Source organism: Bombina bombina, chromosome 2 (genome assembly GCF_027579735.1).
Source record: "Bombina bombina isolate aBomBom1 chromosome 2, aBomBom1.pri, whole genome shotgun sequence".
Taxonomy (NCBI): Eukaryota; Metazoa; Chordata; class Amphibia; order Anura; family Bombinatoridae; genus Bombina; species Bombina bombina.
Genome location: NC_069500.1, coordinates 781890655 through 781912468, shown reverse-complemented (window position 1 = coordinate 781912468; position 21814 = coordinate 781890655). Strand labels below are relative to the sequence as shown.

Sequence of the window (21814 nt, the reverse complement as noted above, 5' to 3'; positions counted from 1 at the left end):
GACGTACCATGTGACAGACCCATTGCTTTCTTATTGGCTGATATTCTTCTCCAATATGCAAAGAGTTAACCAGTGACATCAATCGAGGCTGTCTCGCTGCGCTCCAACTCCGCCTAGTATGCAAAGCAGGGAATGTCTTCACGTCATTTCGAGCCAATCAAAAAGTTTTTAGGTGACATCATGGGGACTGGAAGGATATATATAGAGGAGCAAGCCGTTTCACAATACATTGTAGCCTATGGGTTTGATAGAAGAGACGCAGATAATTTGTTATTAACAAGGAAGTGCCTGTTACTGTCAGGCTCTGAACGAAAGGAGAACAAAGGCTGCCCAGTGAACACTGGAACTGAATCGCAAAAGCTGATAGACTTTTATTATTGTGTCTCCTTGTCTTCTGGATTTGTTCCATGACACTACAATGAAATATGGAGAAACACTATTGTCGCCATAAGTGAAACGACTTCGAAAAGATTCTGGCAACTAAAGAGACTGAAAGAGAACTCTTGAAATTCGATTTTTAATCTTCGCAGATTATTTTTTCTAGGTGTTTTCTGCACTTAATATAACAATCATGTTAAATTCCCGCTGACAAAGTCGAAAAGTGGAAATAAAAAAGCCCTGCCTGAATTTTAAAGGAACATCTGAGTTCAAAGAGAGAACAAAGGCACAGCATCTCCAAACCTGCTTTTTAAGGCACAACCCTTCTGGCAGGAACATCAAGTTTTGCAGCAAGGTACTGCTCGTATAAATTTGATTTGAACTTTCTGTTGTCTTTAGACTTCTGTTAGTACTTAGGTGGGGGCTAATTTTTTGGCCCCTGCCTATCCAGCTCTATTTAGGTATTTCCTAGGGGATGATGGAAACACCCTTTTACCATGATGATGTGTTAAATTTGCATCTGGCTCCCAACTCTTACACTTCAACCTTTGGCATCATGATGAAGAAAGATCTGAACCTTAACCTAAGTGACCAGGTGGTGGCAAATTTAAAACCCCATCTGCGTGATGGAGATGGGCTTCTTACTTCACCAGACCTTGGGCTTCTAAAGCTGGCTTCACCAGAGTTGGAGAGACTTATAATCCAGTCAAACGGAATGGTAACAACAACCCCGACAACAAGCCAGTTCATGTTCTCAAAAGTGGCAAGTGAAGAACAAGAATTTGCAGAGGGCTTTGTAAAAGCTCTAGAGGATCTTCACAAACAGAATCAACTGGGATCGTCACCAGGTGGGGTCGATCTATCTTCAGTGCCTGGTGGGGGAAATATTCAGCCTGTTTCATCTTCTGATGCCCCAGTTTATGCCAACCTAAGTAGCTATCCAAATGGATCCATGGGTACCACTGTTAACTACAGCACTGATACTGTCCCATACCCACCACCTCCATCCAGCATGGCACAGCAGCCACCTAGACATTTGGCTTTAAAAGATGAGCCACAGATAGTACCAGAAGTGTCCAGCTTTGGCGATAGTCCTCCAATGTCCCCTATAGATATGGACACACAGGAAAGAATTAAAGCAGAAAGGAAGCGGCTGAGAAATCGGATAGCAGCCTCCAAGTGCAGGAAGAGGAAACTAGAGAGAATTTCCAGGCTTGAAGACAAGGTGAAAAGTCTTAAATCTCAGAATACAGAGCTGGCATCCACTGCCAACCTGTTGAGGGAACAGGTGGCCCAACTCAAGCAGAAGGTCATGAGTCATGTCAACAGTGGTTGCCAGCTGCTGCCTCAACAAGTCCAAGCCTACTAAACATTGGCTGGAAAATCTCAAAACAGGTTCCTTCTCTTGCCTTACAAATGTATGGAAATCATGACTCTAAATGCACAAAGAGGACAGTGTCTTTGTATTATCCTCAGGAATTGCATCCTTGAGACGAAGCCAAAGACTGTTGGTGATCTACGTGTGGTAGTCCAATTCTTACCCATCACTACTGACAAAAGTCCATGTTGCCATGCCATAACTAGTTTTTATTGACTGAACATAATCCCTCCATATTAAAAACACTCTTGATGGAGTAATGCATGAGACTTGAAATAGGACTTTATACAAAGATGCATCTCAACAAATTAGTCTATTTGAAATAACTTTGGCCTTGGGTTAGTATCCAAAGACTGTAACTGGCTGGTGTTACGGTGTCCCATAAATTTGTTTTGCTGCAGGGGTGGCCTGAGACCCAAATTAAATTTAGGTAATGTTACCAGACCATGAGGAGTTATAGGGTGCTGCTGTAAAAAGGATTGCCTTCCCCACCCAAATGGGTCTCATACAGATTGTTGTTTGTATTTCATCCATTTTTATTTTAATTAACCACCATTATATTTATATCCATTATAGACAAACTTGGTTTACTGTTTATTCCAAGTGCAACGAGTCCTGATTTCTATAAGCCTTAAATGTTTACAAAATCCTCTACAACAGGAGCAAAGTCCATTTACTCCTGCAAAAGTACTTAACCTCTTAATATCTGGAGCTGATACCTCTAGCACCATATGGGTTAAACTAAAGTGTGTTATTTCTGCACACTCTGTTTTGTCTGTTTGTAAAATATTGTAAATGTGATTTTACAGAATTGTTTTTGAAGTGTTCAGTTTACTATATTTATGTTATACTGGGAACAATGTTTTTAAGCTGTTTTTTTACTACACATTCCAGTATATACAGTACTTCAGTGCTCTTATGTATAATAAAGTATTGCTTAAACTAATTTATGTTATACATGTGTTCTTGAATTGCATAGCAGCCTTTTAGTGGTTGTCTATAAATTAACATAGATTATTATAGCTAAGAAGTCTGTTTGCATAGGTTCATTTATTTTTACTCTGATTTAAAAAAATAAATAAATTATGAAGTACTTTTTTCATAACAAAAGGGATCTGTATTGTAAGCAGGTTTACAGTTGTCTATATGGTGACCACATTTTCCATGTCCGGGTCCAGTTTTGTTATTTGAAATCCCAGTGAGCAATTTATGGAATACTACCGACCAGAAGAGGAAAAAAAAGGTGTGTGAATGCTTGTGAGTGTGTATATGTGTAACTGTGTGTGTATATATGTGTGTGTGTGTGTATGTATGTATATGTATATATATATATATATATATATATATACTGTATATACATATAATGTGCATATATAAGACACATTGCACTACATTGCTTGCAGACTATATTCCATATATATTGTGTAAGGTGCTTATAGATGTTTAATTAGTCTATATGTTAAGATGTATTGTGTGAGTATGCATATGAATTATCACAAGTGATGTTAGAATTGTGCATAAGTTTTATATCTGGTCTTGCCATTTTCAACTTGTATCAGTAAGGGTAACAGCTATTTGTGGGTTTATTGTCTTACCCTTAATGGGACAGTAAAGTCAAAACTAAACTTTCATGATTCAAATAGCGGATGCCATTTTAAACAACTTTCCAATTTACATTTATCATCAAATTTGCTTTGTTCCCTTGGTGGTATTTTTGAAAAGCTAAACCTATGGAGGCTCAAACTGATTTCTACACCATTGAAAAGGGCCTCTTAGCTCAGAGCATTTTGAAAGTTTTTCACAGTTAAGACAGTACTAGTTCATGTGTGTCATATAGATAACAATGTGCTCACTCCCGTGGAATTATTTAGGAGTCTTCACTGATTGGCTACACTGCATGTCTGTCAAAAGCACTGAGATAAGGGGCAGTCTGCAGAGGCTTAGATACAAGGTAATCACAGAGGTAAAACATATATTAATATAACTGTGTTGGTTATGCAAAACCGGGGAAAGGGTAATATAGGGATTATCTATCTTTTAAAATAATAAAAATTCTGGTGTAGACTGTCCCTTTAAATGTATAGTACAGTCAAAATTAAAGTTTCATAATTCAGAGCATGTGATTATACACAAGTTTCCAATGTACTTATATAATTTTGTTTTGTTCTTTTGGTATTCTTTATTGAAGCATACCAAGGCATGTCCAAGAGCAGCAATGGGAGCTAGCATATGATTGGTGACTGTAAATATATGCCTCTTGTCATTGGCTCACCCAATTTATTCAGCTAACTTCAAGAAGTGCATTGCCCTTCCTTCAACAAATGATACAAAGAGAATGCAGTTCTTTAAAATTGCATGCACTATCTGAATTATGGCATAAGAAATGTGGGTTCTCATGTCCTTTTTAATTTATTGAAAAAATAAATAAATGAATCACGTGTGTCCACGTAAGTGTATGTGGATATATTTTTGAGTGAAAAGGGATAAATAAGCTTTTACAAAGCTCCACAGATTTATTTGCTAGGTGTGTGTATAATTATACCTGTATGTCATCATATTGAAAAGACCTATAATTATATCTTGGGTAGGACACAGAATAATAGAAACTAATCTTGTGTGAGGACCATTAAGCTGATAAACCAGAAACTCACAGAAACACAAGTTATTTAAAGCTCAGATAAAAAAAGGAAAAAAAACCTTCATTTTAAAATCCTAGAGAATGAAGCCAGAGCTTATTTTTCTGTGCATATATTCAAGGATTTCCAGCCATAAGCTGATGTGCTTTTTGATTGGTTCTTAAAGTGAAACATGTATGCACTTTCAAAAATATGTTTTAAAATCAGTATTACATTTCTTTACATCTGTGTGATTTTTAACAAAATGTATTATATTTCTCCATGTAGCCTGTTCAAGTAACTCAGCCTGGTTAAAGGGACACTGAACCCAAATTTTTTTCTTTTATGATTCAGCTAGAGCATGCAATTTTAAGCAACTTTCTCATTTACTCCTATTATCAATTTTTCTTCGTTCTCTTGCTATCTTTATATAAAAAAGAAGGCATCTAAGCTTTTTTTTCTTGGTTCAGACCTCTGGACAGCAGTTTTTGCTTGGTGGATGAATTTCTCCACCAATCAGCAAGGACAACCTAGGATGTTCACCAAAAAATGGGCCGGCATTTAAACTTACATTCTTGCATTTCAAATAACGATTCCAGGAGAATGAAGAAAATTTGATAATAGGAGTAAATTAGAAAGTTGCTTAAAATGTCGTGCTCTATCTGAATCACAAAAGAAAAATTTTGGGTTCAGTGTCCCTTTAATTGAGGTATTTTTTTATTATTATTATTTTTTTAAAATAACATAATCCTGCTTAAAGAGCCATTAACGTAAAAATAAAATTTCATAATTCAGATAAAGTATGCATTTACAAAAAAACTTTCCAATATACTTTCATTATCAAAATGTTCCTCTTTTATATACGAATAAACTAAAAGATGCGCTAAAAGCAAAAACACATAACTAGTAGGGTATATAAAGATATCAGATCATTTATTCCATACAATATGATATATAAATTCAAATATTCAAGTTTAAACCACCGGTGGTAAAAAAACTAAAGAATCAGAACCTATGGTTCTTAAAATCTATATGCACATATATAATAAAATGACTAAGTAAAAGACAAAAAATAAAGGGAATAATGCATCTCCTCTAAATTTTGGTGAAACTCTATTTCGTGATAGTTTCAATTTACAAAAGGAGGATTTATTTTTTGTCTTTTACTTAGAGTCATTTTATTATATATGCGCATATAGTTTTTAAGAACCATAGGTTGTGATTCTTTAGTTTTTTTACCACCAGTGGTTTAAACTTGAATATTTGAATTTATATATCATATTGTATGGAATAAATGATCTGACATCTTTTATACCCTACTGGTTTATGTGTTTTTGCTTTTAGCGCATCTTTTAGTTTATTCTTATTTTTAGGAAGGTTGTAGAGACCTTTCTTTTATGTTGCCTTAACACATATGAGAGTGGTTTAGTTCTATGTTGTGTTTGTTTATCACTTTCTTTTATATGCACACTTTCTGAAGCTCCAGCTGCTACTGAGCATGTACAAAAATATATATATGTAAATGTATTTTGTGATCAGCTGATGGCTGTCACATGATACGGGGGGAGGGCAATTGGATTATTTTTTTAAATTTGCCAGAAAATATTCAAATTCAAAGTGCTATTGCATTGTCTTTTCATTGTGCATTTGTCAGTTATTCAGTTCTACTGAAAAGTGGTCCTTTAAAGGTAAAGTATATACATTTAACAGTTTTCAGCTTATTAACCCATCCCACCCTTAGGACGTTCTATGCCGTCCTAACTGCACTGAGCTTTAGCGCCCTTAGGATGGCATAGAACGTCCTAGCCGTTTGACTGTACTGAAGCCAAAGGCTTTTCCTGAATGGGATCGCGGGCTGGAGGGCATTCCTAGTGTCATAGGCTCTCCCCTCAGACACAATCTCATAATTGAAATCGCCATCGCATGAACAATCGCGTGATTTCACTTTTTACTTTTTTGTTTATATCTGAACTTTGTCCCGATGTAGACAAATAAGTCCGGGCGGGAAGAGGTTAAATCATTGCAGTATACAAACATTATTGTGGTCTTAAAGGGACAGTATACACCAATTTTCATATAACTGCATATAGTAGACACTACTATAAATAATATTATGCACAGATACTTATTTAAAAATCCAGTATAAAACTGTTTAAAATCTTACTTAGAAGCTCACAATTTACCTCTGTTAAAAAGGTAGCTAGAACACCCACAGCAAGTGGGGAAAAACAGACACTCCCCCCTCTCCCTTCCACTGCATATGAAAAGACCCTTTACACAAACAGAAGCAAGCTGGAGTAGGTATACGTCAGTATTCTCCTAAAACTTTGGGGCTTGGTTAGGAGTCTGAAATCAGAGCAATGTTATTTAAAAATAAGCAAAACTATACGTTTAAAAAAAAGCAACAACCTGTATGGGCTATATAAATGGATCGTCTACAAAACATTTTTGCAAAGAAAAATTGAGTGTATAATGGCCCTTTAACATCTTAAAACATAGTTGTTTAAATTAAAGTCTTGTATCGCATTGGCGCATGTTTTATAATGATCACACTTTGCTCTTGTTTTTTTTTTTTTCCTGCACTCTCCTGCATGGCAAATCAGATACCGTACTGCAAACCCCATACAAAGTGCATTTCAACAGCTATGGCTTATACTAATAAATTATTCAACTCAGATGCTCTGTAACATATGACCAAAAAGGTCATGGAGTATGAGCTGCAAAAACACTCTGTGCTTAGTTTGAATCAGGGTGGATTTGATTTAAATCAACCAATAATAAAAGCAAAGATGTTCCGGTTTACCTTGCCGCTCACAGTGACACCCTCGGGGCAGTCCTCTGTTCAACACCTGTAATATAGACGTGGGATTCGTCTCCACCTCTCTTCCCAGCGTATACTTTCTTAGTAGCCCGTTAACAAGGGTTTGAGGAAATTATCTCCACTCCGGTACCCTTCGCAGCTCGCTCTCTCCGTACCTCCTGCTGGCGTCTGACGTAATCTAATCACATGACTCTCCACCAATGGAGCAATCGGTGGCCTCCGTATCTCCGCTATAGGTTTACAAACTCTGTGCGGGCTGTCACTGGTCCTGGTGGCTAACTGTAGGGACAGACCCAGAGCCCCCCTCAGGTCTTCCAATAAAAGCTTAACTCATCAAATCCGGACAGCACTCTCCGATGCTTGTAAATACATAAACAGTTCAAAAGCCGGTATGATTAAAACTAGTCTGTCCAAAGTCTGTGCCTATATTTTTTATTTTCACTTTGTGAGCAATGTTTTAATAATCACCATCATTTTTTGGAATAAAGAAAGTTTTAATCATACCGGCTTTTAAAGGTTTCATATTTAGAATAATAACTTTTCAGATTATTTTTCCAGTTTTATCAGAAAATTGATTTAGTCATATACCATTATAAAGACATTGTTCACCTCCTATTAGCTTAATGATTATCTCCAGTTTAATAAGGTAATCATTCATCTTTGACTAACTTTTCAGTTGTACATTATTGGAAAGAGACACATAACCTTAACATTAATAACAATTTAAATAGTTTTATTTAACTAAAGAAAAATAATTACCATAACAATTGTATTGTTTTATTTAGTTAAACTAATACCATTATAGGTTTCACTTTCATTTTGAATGCTTGCCCCTCCCTCCGCGCACTAATACCATTATAGGTTTCACTTTCATTTTGAATGCTTGCCCCTCCCTCCCGCGCACTAATACCATTATAGGTTTCACTTTCATTTTGAATGCTTGCCCCTCCCTCCACGCACTTTTCGTTGTGCAGATCTGTTCCACTCCAAACAATCTTCTATTTATTGAGCTTCTTGGCACGTAGTAGAGGGGTTGATTCTGTGTACGTAAAATTGTACGGGGATAATGCTATTAAAGGGACAGTAAAGACAAAATAAAACTTTCATGATTTAGATAGAACATGCAGATTTTAAACAACTTTCCAATGTACTTTTATCTCATTTGCTTTGTTGTCCTATGCTGAAAAACATACCTAGGTAGGTACAGCCTACAGGGGTAAGTAAAACATTTACACAAACTGCATACAATGTAAAAGGCAAGCAGCCTGATTTAGCATTCAGTGAAACTGTAGCTTAAACAAAGGAAACAAAAAAAACTTGGCTCATCTGTTCCCCCACAAAAAAAGTAATGACTATTTACTGTGAAGCAGCTTGTCTGCTTAATCACAGTTCATTGCCTTGATTGGGACTGGAACATATAGATTGTTGTGCACCAGAAAAAACTTTGGGCCAAACCCCTTACAAGGCCCCAGAATATTTTAATTCAAGTGAATAGGGAGAGACTTTAATACAATTATAGAGAAAAATATACGTTGATTAAAACACAATTCCATAATAAACTTTCAGATTCTTCTTTGCATAAATGTTTTGTAGATTATCGATTTATATAGCCCATCTGGGCGTGTTTTTGTTAAAATGGATAGTTTTGCTTATTTTTAAATAACGTTGTGCTGATTTTCAGACTCCTAACCAAGCCCCAAAGTTTTAGATGTATACTGATGTATACAGACTACTGTTTGTGTAAAGGATCTTTTCATATGCAGGGGAGGGGGTATTGTCTGCTTTCTCAGCCCATTGCAGTGGGTGTCCCAGACTAAACTCATCAACAGTGCTAAATTGGGAGCTTCTAAGTACATTTAAAAAAAGGTTTTATACTGGATTATTATATCAGTATCTATGCCTATTATTCTTTATAGTAGTGTCGAATTACATGCAGTTATATGAAAAAATGTGTATACTGTCCCTTTAAATATGTTAAAGGAAGCAGATGGTAACCAGGCCACCATCGTCTGTGAGCCTGGCAACAATCCAACTGTAAGTCTTTGTGAATATGGCAAGTGACTGACCCAGTACAAATACATAAATATACTGTTGGCTCTGCAAGTGATAAAAACTCTAAAGTTATTACTATTTCAGTGGCATATGAACATATGCTACATGTGACTATAGGATCGGGATTTAAACACTGTGCCTGATCAGAGAGCTAGAGGTGTGTACTGCATCAGTGAAGAATTAATTTGTGCCATACAAGCCACTGCCAACTGTATTTGAATGCTGGTGCATAGAACACTCACAGCATATGTGCGTATGCCTCTGAAAAATAATAACATTTACTAGAAGCATTTTTTCTAATGGAAGTATGTTGGGAAAAAAATGCTGCTATTTAAAATGTAAACCCTTAATGAACACAACGTACCCTGTACGTCACTGGTCGTTAAGGGGTTTTCTGCCTTTAATAGCGCAGGTCTCGCCACAAGTGGCAAGACCATGCTATTACACCCACCCTCCCTCCTACCGGCAGGCTTCCTAAAATAACACTGTCCCACCGCTGGCAGCGAGACTGCACTATTACAAAAGCAAGCCCCATAGAAAACCTGCGACACACTGGTTGTTAAGGGGTTAAACACACCCAGCTGTATAGTGTGCAAACACTGCTTCCACCTAGTACTCAATAATAGTAAAAAATGCCATGAGAACAAATGTAAATTTGATAATAGAAGTAAATTGGATTTTTTTTTAATTGTATGCTCTGAATTATAAAAGAAAAGTGTTAGGTTTCAAGCCCCTTTAAAAATAAATGCACATAACTGTGCACCTGCTGCCTTGCTGAGTAAAGTTATACCACTACTCAAGTCATCAAAGAGAGTTATTATTTACAGACGCTGAACAATTCAGGCACAACCAGTTGATAAAATAAAACAAAAAAAAACTAAAATTGTACATTACAGATCTCTAATTTTTGGAATATTTGCTCTTACTTTTCTCTGCACATAGTTTTCAATATAAGGTTACCCTACATCACAAAAAAAGAACATCTATCTTTTAGAGGCCAGTATGTTTTTTTTGTTGAACCATTATTTATAATTAAAATGATTGTATCTTAGAGGGCATCATACTTCATATATTTATAAGGTGTCGTCGTTTTTTCACAAGAAGTGTAAGTAAGCCTTGAAATATTACACAGAAAGTCTTAAAGGGACACTAAACCCAAATGTTTTCTTTCATGATCCAAATGGAGCATGCAATGTTAAGCAACTTTCTAATTTACTCCTATTATCAAATTTTCTTCGTTCTCTTGCTATCTTTATTTAAAAAGCAGGAATGTGATGCATAGGAGAATGCCCATTTTTGGTTGAGAACCTGGGTTATGCTTGCTTATTGGTGGGTAAATGTAAGCCTCCAATAAGCAAGCGCTATCCATGATGCTGAACCTAAAATGGACTGGCTGCTAAGATTTACATTCCTGCTTTTAAAATAAAGATAGCAAGAGAACAAAGAAATATTGATAATAGGAGTAAATTAGAAAGTTGCTTAAAATGTCATGCTCTAGCTATCTCTTTTTTTCGTACATGTTTTAGACAGAATATATAATTTTAAAAAAAAACTTTCCAATTTACATATATTATCAAATGTTCTTATTCTATTCTTTGTTGAAGAAATATCTAGATAGGTAGCGTGCACATATTTAGAGAGCACTACATGGCAGAATATAATGCTTCCATCTACAGCTCCTAGCAAAACTGCTGCCATATAGTGCGGAAGATATGCACGCTCCTAAACTTACCGCCCTGCTTTTCAACAAAGGATGCAATTAGAACAAAGACAATTTGCTAATAGAAGTAAATTAGAAGAGTTTCTTATTCTTATTAAAAATGGACCTTATCTATATTTAAATTAATTAGTTTTCTGAGACCCTGACAAAAGATTCTTATAAAACTGAATGTAAGGGAGTTGTACTCTGTTTATGTACAGAGGCAGAAAAAGGGAGTACATTTGCTAACTTTTCTGATATGTTGGCGTTTTGTCAGACTAAGTAATGCTCATGGTACTGGTATTTTCCTGCTTGAGAACAATTCTGCATCCAAAAGAAATCTGAAATTGACTAACTATTGCAATATTTCTCCAGTTCTTGCGGCATCATAACTGGACAGGGTTTCTATGGGGCAGTCAGAAAACATAATAAACATTTTATTATGGTAACATGCCACAACTTGAATTTCTTTAAAATCCAAGTAAAATCATTATTTATAACTAAACTTGGAATATAATGAAATACTTATGAACAGCAAAATCTCAGTTCCATTTGGCAAGTTGTGAATGTAGTACACATCATTAACCCTTTAAGGAGTAGTTTGCACATCAAAGACCAAAGTCTTTCTCTTTCCCATTGGCATGCTCTCTAATATTACAGCCTCCCTCATAGGTTTTAGGGGGCTGTGGGATGGAATACAACAAGGTAAAGAGCCAACTGACTCCCTGTATACGTGCTATGAACCTGACTGTGAGAACCAACCAAAAGATCTGTGTGCTAAAAAGTGCCTAGCTCTTTAGACCATCTGAATGTGATACAGCATCCTGGTCTTTGGAACATGTGACAAATAAACACATGTCCAGGTGGTCCTTAACCAGTTCTATCCGGGTATTTAAAGAGGCAATAGATGTGCAGGCGAGGAAATTAATTTCCCCCAATATTCGTTGCCTGCACTATTCACTTTTTGTTTTGTTAATTCTCATTAAACATTTACATTATTTTCGTTAAACCAATGTAAATGTTTCAAAGCTACAAGTGGAAAAGTTCACCTGCAGCTACAAATACTTACTTTAAGAGAGCGCTAACCCAGTCCTCTTCTTGCCAGAGCCCCATTCGCGCTAACACCTGGCTTAACATTCTCATTCCCAGGACCTGCACCAGTGTGTTAAGTTTTTAACCCATAAAAAATAAATTAAAGGAAACGAATGAATGCTGATGAATTGCGTCAGTATTTTTCCTTTTCTTTTAGTTGGTGCATTCATTCGGATTTTCGTTTTCTATTACAAAAATTAAAATCCCGTTTTCAGGATGAATTTGCATTCGTCCGTAAAGAATGCACATGTCTAAAAGGCAATAGCTTATCAATGTAGGGGTTATCATAATACCAGTTAGGGCTACATTGTGGTAGTGGGATTAAGAAAGTATGGAAAGGGTATAGGGAAGTAAGGAAGGTTGTGATGAGTTATTTGTAGTATGGCATCACATTTGATTTTATAGGCTAACACCTGTAGCAGCAAGCTGTTAGGTCCTGCTACTATTTAGAAACAATCATTAAAACAGACATTAAACTCAAAATGTCCCCTCCCCACCATAAAACATTTAAAGGGACAGTCTACACCATAATTTTTATTGTTTTAAAAGATAGATAATCCCTTTATTAACCATTCCCTAGTTTTGCATAACCAACACAGTTATATTAATACACTTTTTACCTCTGTGATTACCTTGTATCTAAGCTTCTGCAAACTGCCCCCTTATTTCAGTTCTTTTGACAGACTTGCATTTTAGCCAATCAGTGCTGGTTCCTAGGTAGCTTCACATGCATGAACTCAATGTTATCTATGACACACATGAGCTAATGCCCTCTAGTGGTGAAAAACTGTCAAAATGCATTTAGATTAGAGGTGGCCTTCAAGGTCTAAGAAATTAGCATATGAGCCTCTTAGGTTTAGCTTTCTAACTAAGAATACCAAGAGAATAAAGCAAAATTGGTGATAAAAGTAAATATGAAAGTTGTTTAAAATTACATGCCCTATCTGACTCATGAAAGTTTATTTTGGACTAAACTGTCCCTTTAATTAAGGGAAATAAAACATTAAAATATTTACTCTTTCTGCTTTTCCTGTATAAAATACGTCTGAAAATTTAACATGTTACACACTCCCAGAAATGTTGGAGTTTGTTCATCATACATGTGTATGGTGAAATTGACATGATTGTGCAGCATTCTGCACAGTGATTGGTTAAATCAGAGAAAAATCCTCATTTACATTTGTCTGTAAACAGCCTTAGCAAAAAACACCAAAAACATAAATTTTACCAGGCTTTTCAAGGAGTGTATCCCTAAACTGCTCTTGATTTGTAACACCTTTTAAATTACAGTGCTACATGACCTCTCATTTGTATACCTATTATTTGCAATGCAGTTATTTATTGCTGATATATGCTATCGTACCTCCCTATATTTTCTGGTGACTTTTTGGAACAGGCAGGTGAGAGGCACTTGTGAGCCGCACCTGCGTTTTGTGGGTGGGAAAGTGACAGGAAGGAGAGGGCAGCGGGTGTGGACTATGGTTGGGAGTTTGGGCAGAGTCAGGGTATGTCATAGGCAGAGCTGGTGCAGTCCCTAGAAACCAGGGCATTTGCTCTGATGAGGGAAGCTGCAGGAGGAACAGCCACCGACCTCCCAACACATTACAATCCTGACAAATTTTGGATGTGCTATACATATATAAAACTGCATTTTATTTAGTGTCAGTTTGAGTATGACCCAGTCACTAAAAAGGAGTCTTAACAGAAAAAAAGGGGTGTCAATACTTTTCTATGTAACTTACTTTTCAGGTGCAGCCACTTGCATAGTAGCTAGGCTAGGGTTTTCTAGTGGATTTAAATGATGTTGAAAATCCTGCAAAAACCCACGTGAACTACTTTGCGTAGCCTTTCTACATGGTTAAAATAGATCATTTGACAGCAATATATCTTGTTTTCCATTGTTTCTTAATAACCCCTATAATATATTTGTATAAAAACTGAACCTAAGAGAATTGCCACCTGTTTGGGTACAGATCCAGAAACTGAATACATAAACCAATATATTGGTACTTTATGAGAGTTTCTTTGACACCTAGGGCGCAATCACATATACGGCGCAGGTTATCGGCACAAGCGTGGGAACCCACGCCGCCCGTAATTTCACCTCGCACATCGGGGTATTACATATACTGCGCCGTTAGATGCTAAACTGGCGTAAGTAGGACAAACTAGCGATCTTCTGAAATGTGCAAAAATACACATTTTAGTCGTCGCAAGTAACTTACGCCAGTATTTTATCCACGGAAAGTGTCAATAAAGAGTAGTTTTATGCAAATTAGTTTTATGCAAATTAGGCTAAAAATGAACCGCAATTTCATATAAAAATGCGACACGTAATTACGCTATTCAAAATTCATATATAAACCCATATATAAAGAGATGAAGGTAATACAATTATGATTTCCCATTGTTCTCTCCTCCAAGTATTGTTGATTGTTTTGAGAAGAAATTTAAAGTAAATAAGCAAGTATATGTCCACAATGTGATAAAGTACCTACAAGATCAATCCATTTGATTATGTTTTGTCTTCAAACTATTTCAAATACACAAATAAACCTTAAAAAAACAATATCATAATATACTGTCCCTTTAACCTTGAGATGCTGCTTAAATGTATGTGTTTGTTAAGGCTTCCAGGGAGTTACGTTGCTTTTTTAGTCAGTGCAAGGGTTGCTGCGCCTGCAATTTGTGGTGAGATAAGAATGGAGTAGATTCTCTGAATTCTGCGCGCGTAAGTCCTTACGCTGTATATTGGATACCAAATTGCGCGTCTGTTCTATGTTAGTCTATGGGCAAAAAAAATATGTCCGAAGGGTGAAATATATATGTGATACCAAAATCGCGTAAAATCTGGCGTCGCCGGCTTTTGCGGGCGACGCTGCATATGTGATGGAGGCCTTATTTGAATTATGTCTAAACTTTGAATTGTACTGGAACCAAGCTATGACTCCAAAATTCATCAAATTATTGATGTTTTAAAACCATAATAGCATCTTTTTTAATGGCGTTTCAAGCTAGAAAAGATTACTATAGAAGGCCTCCACTTATTAAACAAATAACGAATTCAACTCAATCTATCTCCCATAAAGAGCAAACATAGTACACAAATGACATGCTCTAGTTTGTTAAAACATGTAATTTTAACACTAGTGACCCTGCAAATGGGTTAAACACATAGTTAAAGCAATGCATTAGAGCCACAGAAAGCTGCAGTTCCCAAGTGGAAACAGCTATTTAGCTATCAGCAATGGCACTAGTAACATAACTCAGATGTGCAATTGCAGCTGTTGATTGAGTCATAGAACTATAGAATAGAAAAAGATTGTGGGAGGCGCCAAAGGCAGTCTGTTCACAGATGGATACCGTTTTAGAAATTTGTAGTAAAACCCGGTTAGTTAAATCTTACGCAAGAAAGTACATCATTCTGCTTGCTGATAATCAATATTTTTTTGTCCCACAATGAATAATATAGAGAACAGTCCTAGTTAAAAATCTAATGACACCGGTGTCACATACATCTATATTGACTTAAATCTTAAAACAAACTAATAGCAGCTGTTATACATTAAAAACAATATTATTTCACATAGGTAAAAGTTAATCCTTATTTGTTTGGTAAAATGTTTTTTTGTTTTAACAAAATATATAGAGGTGTTTAAACTTAAAAAGTATATATTCTAACACTGTGTGTATTATTACATACAATACTTTATATCTTTAGAACTAGATATGTGCATGGGGAAAAAATTTGGTTTGGTTTGGATCGATTCGGAATTTTTCTAATTTCGGTTCGGACCGATTCGAATTCAGGGAGAAATTTGAATCGATTCGGTTTAGATTCATTTCGGATTCAAAGAAATTCGGCTGGATTCGGTTCGATTCGGTTCGGTTCGGAAATTTGGAATTTTGGTAAGTGTTAGGTGGGATTGGACTGGTATTATGTACAGTATATTAGGTGTAACTCATAGCAGAGTGATATAACCTAATATGCTGTACAGTACTAGTGTAATCCATGGCCATCCGAGTCTACCGAATAAATCCGAATTAATTCGGATTTATTCGGTAGATTCGGCAGTATTTTAATTCGGAAATTCGGATCGATCCGAATCCCGAATTTTACGAATTCGGACGAATTTCCGAATCGATCCGAAACGAATCGCACATGTCTATTTAGAACACAATCTGCACGTTACTGTGAAAATTCTCACATATCAGTGGGATGTATCTGCGTAAATTCAGTAGTGTGTTCACTAGTAGTTTAATCCCAAATTTGACTGATTTACAAGTCTCCAATATAGGGGTGGTGAGCCAACTTCAGCCTGTGTGAACCGCTGTAAGCTGTGTCGGGAATCAAAGGACTATACCGAGTGAGGTGGTAAGGCCACTAAAACACCTAAAATCCTTCAGGTACTATTTTTAATGTTGCCCATGGAATAAAACTTTGTAGAGCTAATGAGAACAAGCTATTCACCTATATTGGGGACTTGTAAATCAGTCAAATTTGGGATTAAACTGTGAACACACTACTGAATTTACGCAGATACATCCCACTGATATGTGAGAACTTTCCCAGTAACGTGCGGATTGTGTTCTAAAGATATAAAGTATTGTATGTAATAATACACACAGTGTTAGAATATATACTTTGTGTCAAAAATTTATACTGAGTTTAAACACCTCTATATATTTTGTTAAAACAAAAACATTTTTTACCAAACAAATAAGGATTAACTTTTACCTATGTGAAATAATATTGTTTTTAATGTATAACAGCTGCTATTAGTTTGTTTTAAGATTTAAGTCAATATAGATGTATGTGACACCGGTGTCATTAGATTTTAAACTAGAACTGTTCTCTATATTATTCATTGTGGGACAATAAAATATTGATTATCAGCAAGCAGAATTATGTACTTTCTTGCGTAAGATATAATTTACCGGGTTTTAATACAAATTTTTAGAATGGTATCCATCTGTGAACCGACTGCCTTTGGTGCCTCCCACAATCTATTTCTATTGTATATTTGTTCAACTGGATTACACCTTGTGAGAAGTGTAACTGGTGGGTTAGGCTAGTGCTGTTATGACTTAGTTCCTAGACAAATCTTATTTACTTAATTGGGTCATAGAACTGCTGGTCTCGAGCAGTACTTTAATTATGTTTAACCCTTTTGCGGCAATTAAACACATAGACTTGCAAGGTCACTAGTTTTAAAATACATGCTCTAACCAATAAGAGCATGCACATTTTGCACTATAATGACCATTTCTTTCTTTCTTCATCAATCTTGTGAATTTTCTTCAAAAAGTCATAGAATATTAAGATAATTTTCTTTACAATTTAGAAAGAAAAAAGCATAACACCCAGTTGCCTTTATTATACAATCATTCCATGTACTAACGGTATGCTCATAACCCTCACATAGCTAAAGAAAAGCTCAGTGATCTCTTGTAAATGACTCACAGATGAGGTCAGACTTTGGGGCCGAATTATCATTGTCTGGCAGACATGATTTGCTGTAGCTCCTCCTCAAACTCCTAAATCCCTAATACTAATACTATTTTTTAAGTGTCTTGCCAGTGGTATGCTAGGGAGTAGACAAAAAGTCTAACTTCTCATTCAGCCTTGTATTTATTATTATAGGCCTTATTTGCAAACATGTCATATCTCTTACTAGAAGAATGCAAATTGATGCACACTGCAAAATGCTTCTATTCAATTATTTGTTATCTAGTAATGTAAATTTCAGAACTCACATTGCTCCTTTAAATGGACAGTCTAGTCAAAATTAAACTTTCATGATTCAGATAGGGCATGCAATTTTAAACCAATTACCAATTTACTTTTATCATCAAACTTGCTTTGTTCTCTTGGTATTCTTAGTTGAAAGCTAAACCTAGGTAGGCTCATTTGCTAATTTCAAAGCCCTTGAAGGCCGTCTCTTAGCTTAGTGCATTTTGACAGTTTTTCACTGCTAGACAGTGCCAGTTTATGTGTGTCATATACAGTAGATAACATTTTGCGAGTCAGCACTGATTGGCTAAAATGCAAGTTTGTCAAAAGAAATGAGATAAGGGACAGTCTGCTGCAGATGTACAGATACAAGGTTATCACAGAGCTATAAAGTATATTAAAATATGTGTGTTATGCCAAACAGGGGAATTGGCAATAAAGGGATTATCTATCCTTTTAAACAATTCAAATGTTCAAGTAGACTGTCCCTTAAGTTTCACTTGTACAGACGATAACTTGCGGTTAACAACTTAAGTATCAGGTATCTTTTAATAGTGCTTTTATGTTCATTATACTGTCCCTTTAAGTCTTTCCTTTTGCCATTTACTAAATATATATGAGTTTGCATTTTAGGAGAAGTATTGAAAAATACAATGGGGTAGATTTAACAAGGGCCAAATTGCCCTTGTTCCCCTTGTTTCCACGCAAGCCTTCAGGCTCGCCGGAAACAGCAGCTCCATAAATTGTCTGCTGCCTCTGAGGCTGGGGTCTTCAATCCGCCCGATCCTATACGATCAGGCTGATTGACACCGCCTGAATCTGCAGGGGGCGGCATGGCACAAGCAGTTCTGGTGAACTGCTTGTGTAATGATAAATTCAGCGATGTCTGTCAGACACGATACGCTACAGCATATCATGTCAGACAGACATTGGTAAAACTACCCCAATTTGTTATTCAGGCATGTCATATTCACAGTAAGACTTTTCAAATGTAAATAGCACGTTTACAAAAGTATGAAAGCTGAATAATGTGTAGGACTACATCTTACCTTGTTGTTAGATAATGCTGCCCTCTATTGGAAAAATAAGGGAATGTTAGTGTTTTAAGAGGTAAAATAAAGTTAAAGGGACAATTAAACATTAAGGGCCAGATTACAAGTGGAGTGCTAATTAATGCTCCTGCTCGAGCGTTAACTGTCTAGAAGTACGCTTTTTGCGTGCATCAGGTTCTGCTCATATTACAAGTTAAAAGTAAAAAGTTATCACTTGCAAGCTAACCCAACACGCGCAATAACGTATTAACCCATAGAAGTCAATGAAGCAAAAAAAGTGGAAAAAACCTTAACACACTACTCGCGCACAAACCCAATCGCATATTCTCAAGTGCGCTAACCCGACATGAAAATATGAATATTTTGCATCCCAATGAGAATATGTTCTATTTATTTATAAATACATATTTCTACATATATCTGATGGTATTTTGGTGCAATATATATCTATACCTATATATATATACATACAGTATATATACAGGGGTTGAAAAATCCAGTGCTGGGATGACTTGGCTAAAGATGTTTGTGTTTTAATTTTTAAAAATTTTATTTTTCCCATTTAATTTTTTTTGTATGTATTTCCCTTTAGCAAGCTGTTTAAAACACAGCGTGGGCTTCTCAAAGAAAGGGGTGGAGCTAGGGGGACCTTGTGTAGCAGCTGGCGTAGAGGAGAAAGGGAGGCAACTTTGATTAAGGTGTCCTGTTGACCTGTGACTTGGTGCAGGGTGTGGGGATCTGGAGCAAGTCATCGACTGCAGTTTATGGAGATAGGGGAGTTTGGCTCACAAGGAAAGGGCTGAAGCCTGCCTCTCCCCTTTGAGTCTCCGTATCTATCCCCCCTCCGTGTCTCTCCCCCCTCCGTGTCTTTCCCTCCACCGGATGTGTCCCCCTCCACATCTCTCCCCCCTCTGTGACATCTCTCCCCTCCGTGACTCCTCTCCCCTCCGTGACTCCTCTCGCCTCTGTGATGGCTCCTCTCGCCTCCATGATGGCTCCTCTCGCCTCCGTGATGAGCCATCATCTCCCCTTCTATGGCGGCTCTTCTCCCCTTCTGTGATGGCTCCTCTCCCCTTCTGTGACAGCTCCTCTCCCCTTCTGTGACAGCTCCTCTCCCCTTCTGTGACAGCTCCTCCCCCTGCTGTGACAGCTCCTCTGTGACAGCTCCTCCCCCTGCTGTGACAGCTCCTCCCCCCCTGCTGTGACAGCTCCTCTCCCCTGCTGTGACAGCCCCTCTCAACTTCTGTGACAGCTCCTCTACCCTTCTGTGACAGCTCCTCTACCCTTCTGTGACAGCTCCTCTACCCTTCTGTGACAGCTCCTCTCCCCTGCTGTAAAAGCCCCTCTCTCCTTCTGTGACAGCTCCTCTCCCCGCTGTGACAGCTCTCTCTCTCCCCTTCCTCTGTTTCTCTCCCCTTCCTCTGTGTGTCTCTCTCTACCCTTCCTCTGTGTGTCTCTCTCCCTCTGTGTGTCTCTCTCCCTCCCTTCTTCTGCCTCTCCCTCCCTTCCTCTGTCTCTCTCTCTCCCTACCTTCCTCTGTCTCTTCTTCCCATCCTCTGTCTCTCTCTTCCTCTCTCTGTGTCTTTTTCTCTCTCTGTTTCTCTGTTTCTCTCTCTTTTTTTCTCATGCATGCAATTTGAAGCAACTTTCTAATTTACTCCTATTATCAAATTTTCTTCATTCTCATGGTATCTTTATTTGAAAAGCCCATTTTTGGGTCCCTGGGTAGCGCTTTCTGATTGGTGGCTGCATAATATATGTGTAAATATATATATATATATATATATTTATATATCAACTAATTACTTAGAAAAGAAAGAAACAAATAATTATTTTCCCGTTTCAAAAAGACAGGGATTTCAGCACTCTTTTGTCACAAAAATACGCAGCTCCATTGTTGAAATAAACATAGTAGCAATTTATTAGTACAGCAAATCAATACATGAGCACACCACACCTTCCTAGAGGATGTGCAATATAGTAAACTTTAGTTTTAGTGCGTGGACCAATCACATTTAAGTAACCAGGTATCTTACTAGATAGTAAGGTTATTATGTACAAATAAAGCCTGACCGGTCAGGGAAAGCCAAGGTACCTGTGTAATCATACATATATGATGGGATGGTATGATAAAATACATAGAGATGTATACTGAGTAACTACACCCAACTGCTCACAGGTCCCCCACTAAGCAAATGTGGAGGTTATCCCTGGGCAGGTGAACGGAAAGCTTAATTAATAAGCACACAAAATTATTGCAGTTTCAGTGAAATGACAAGATTACTATGCTGTATAGGTAATCAAAACATACAAGTTAGCAATAGAGTTAGATAGAATAGTGGTCCAATCAACTATACCCTGCTGCACACAGACCCTCGTGAAAGTACATACGGGGTATAGTCTGGGCAGGTAATTGTTATGGGATCTAAGTTGTTGGACTGAATTCTCTATGCACAATAGTAGTTCATAGCAGCCAATAAGTTATGGTATTGCACATATTGTTAGCAAACTGTTAGTACACGGAAAAAAGCATTATTAGTGAAAAGAGTCCTGTGGACATCTGAAGCAAGTTCCATGCATTTAGGCATGCCAATATAGACACTCAAGTAGGCACATAACGTTCTCCATATTGCCGTATAACTATGTGTAGGTTTCCAAATTGACACCTCGACAGGCGTCACTTGGCTGCAGTTTTTCCAATTGTAAACATGTGTGTTTAAGGCTGTGTGCTGTACACATAGTGTATCACTTACATACTGCACCTTTCTTCAGAGTAGTCGCTACTGAGGCAAAAGTCCATTTGGGCCTGGTTAAGTGTTTCACCAGGTTTCAGTTACAAACAAACCGCTCCATGTTCAAGCGATACTGTGGGAGGTACTCAAGGCCACGTGATCCAGTCAGCTGATGCTGACGCGCGTTTCACCCCCTCGTCTATTGGTAAGGCAGGGCTTCGTCAGGGCGTATCATATATCAATATATATATATATATATAT

General features: G+C 37.1%; 1 protein-coding gene across 1 annotated transcript; it reads left to right on the top strand.

The window, feature by feature from the left end:
* The first annotated feature begins 244 nt into the window (after positions 1–244).
* JUND (JunD proto-oncogene, AP-1 transcription factor subunit) lies at positions 245–2702 on the top strand. Its single transcript, XM_053702950.1, has one exon. It carries the CDS (start codon positions 854–856, stop codon positions 1745–1747), a length of 894 nt encoding a protein of 297 aa, XP_053558925.1. The 5' UTR covers positions 245–853; the 3' UTR covers positions 1748–2702.
* The last annotated feature ends 19112 nt before the right edge of the window (positions 2703–21814 follow it).

Coding starts and splice junctions, on each gene's coding strand:
- JUND (XM_053702950.1), top strand. CDS start 854: ATGATGGAAACACCCTTTTACCATGATGATGTGTTAAATTTGCATCTG.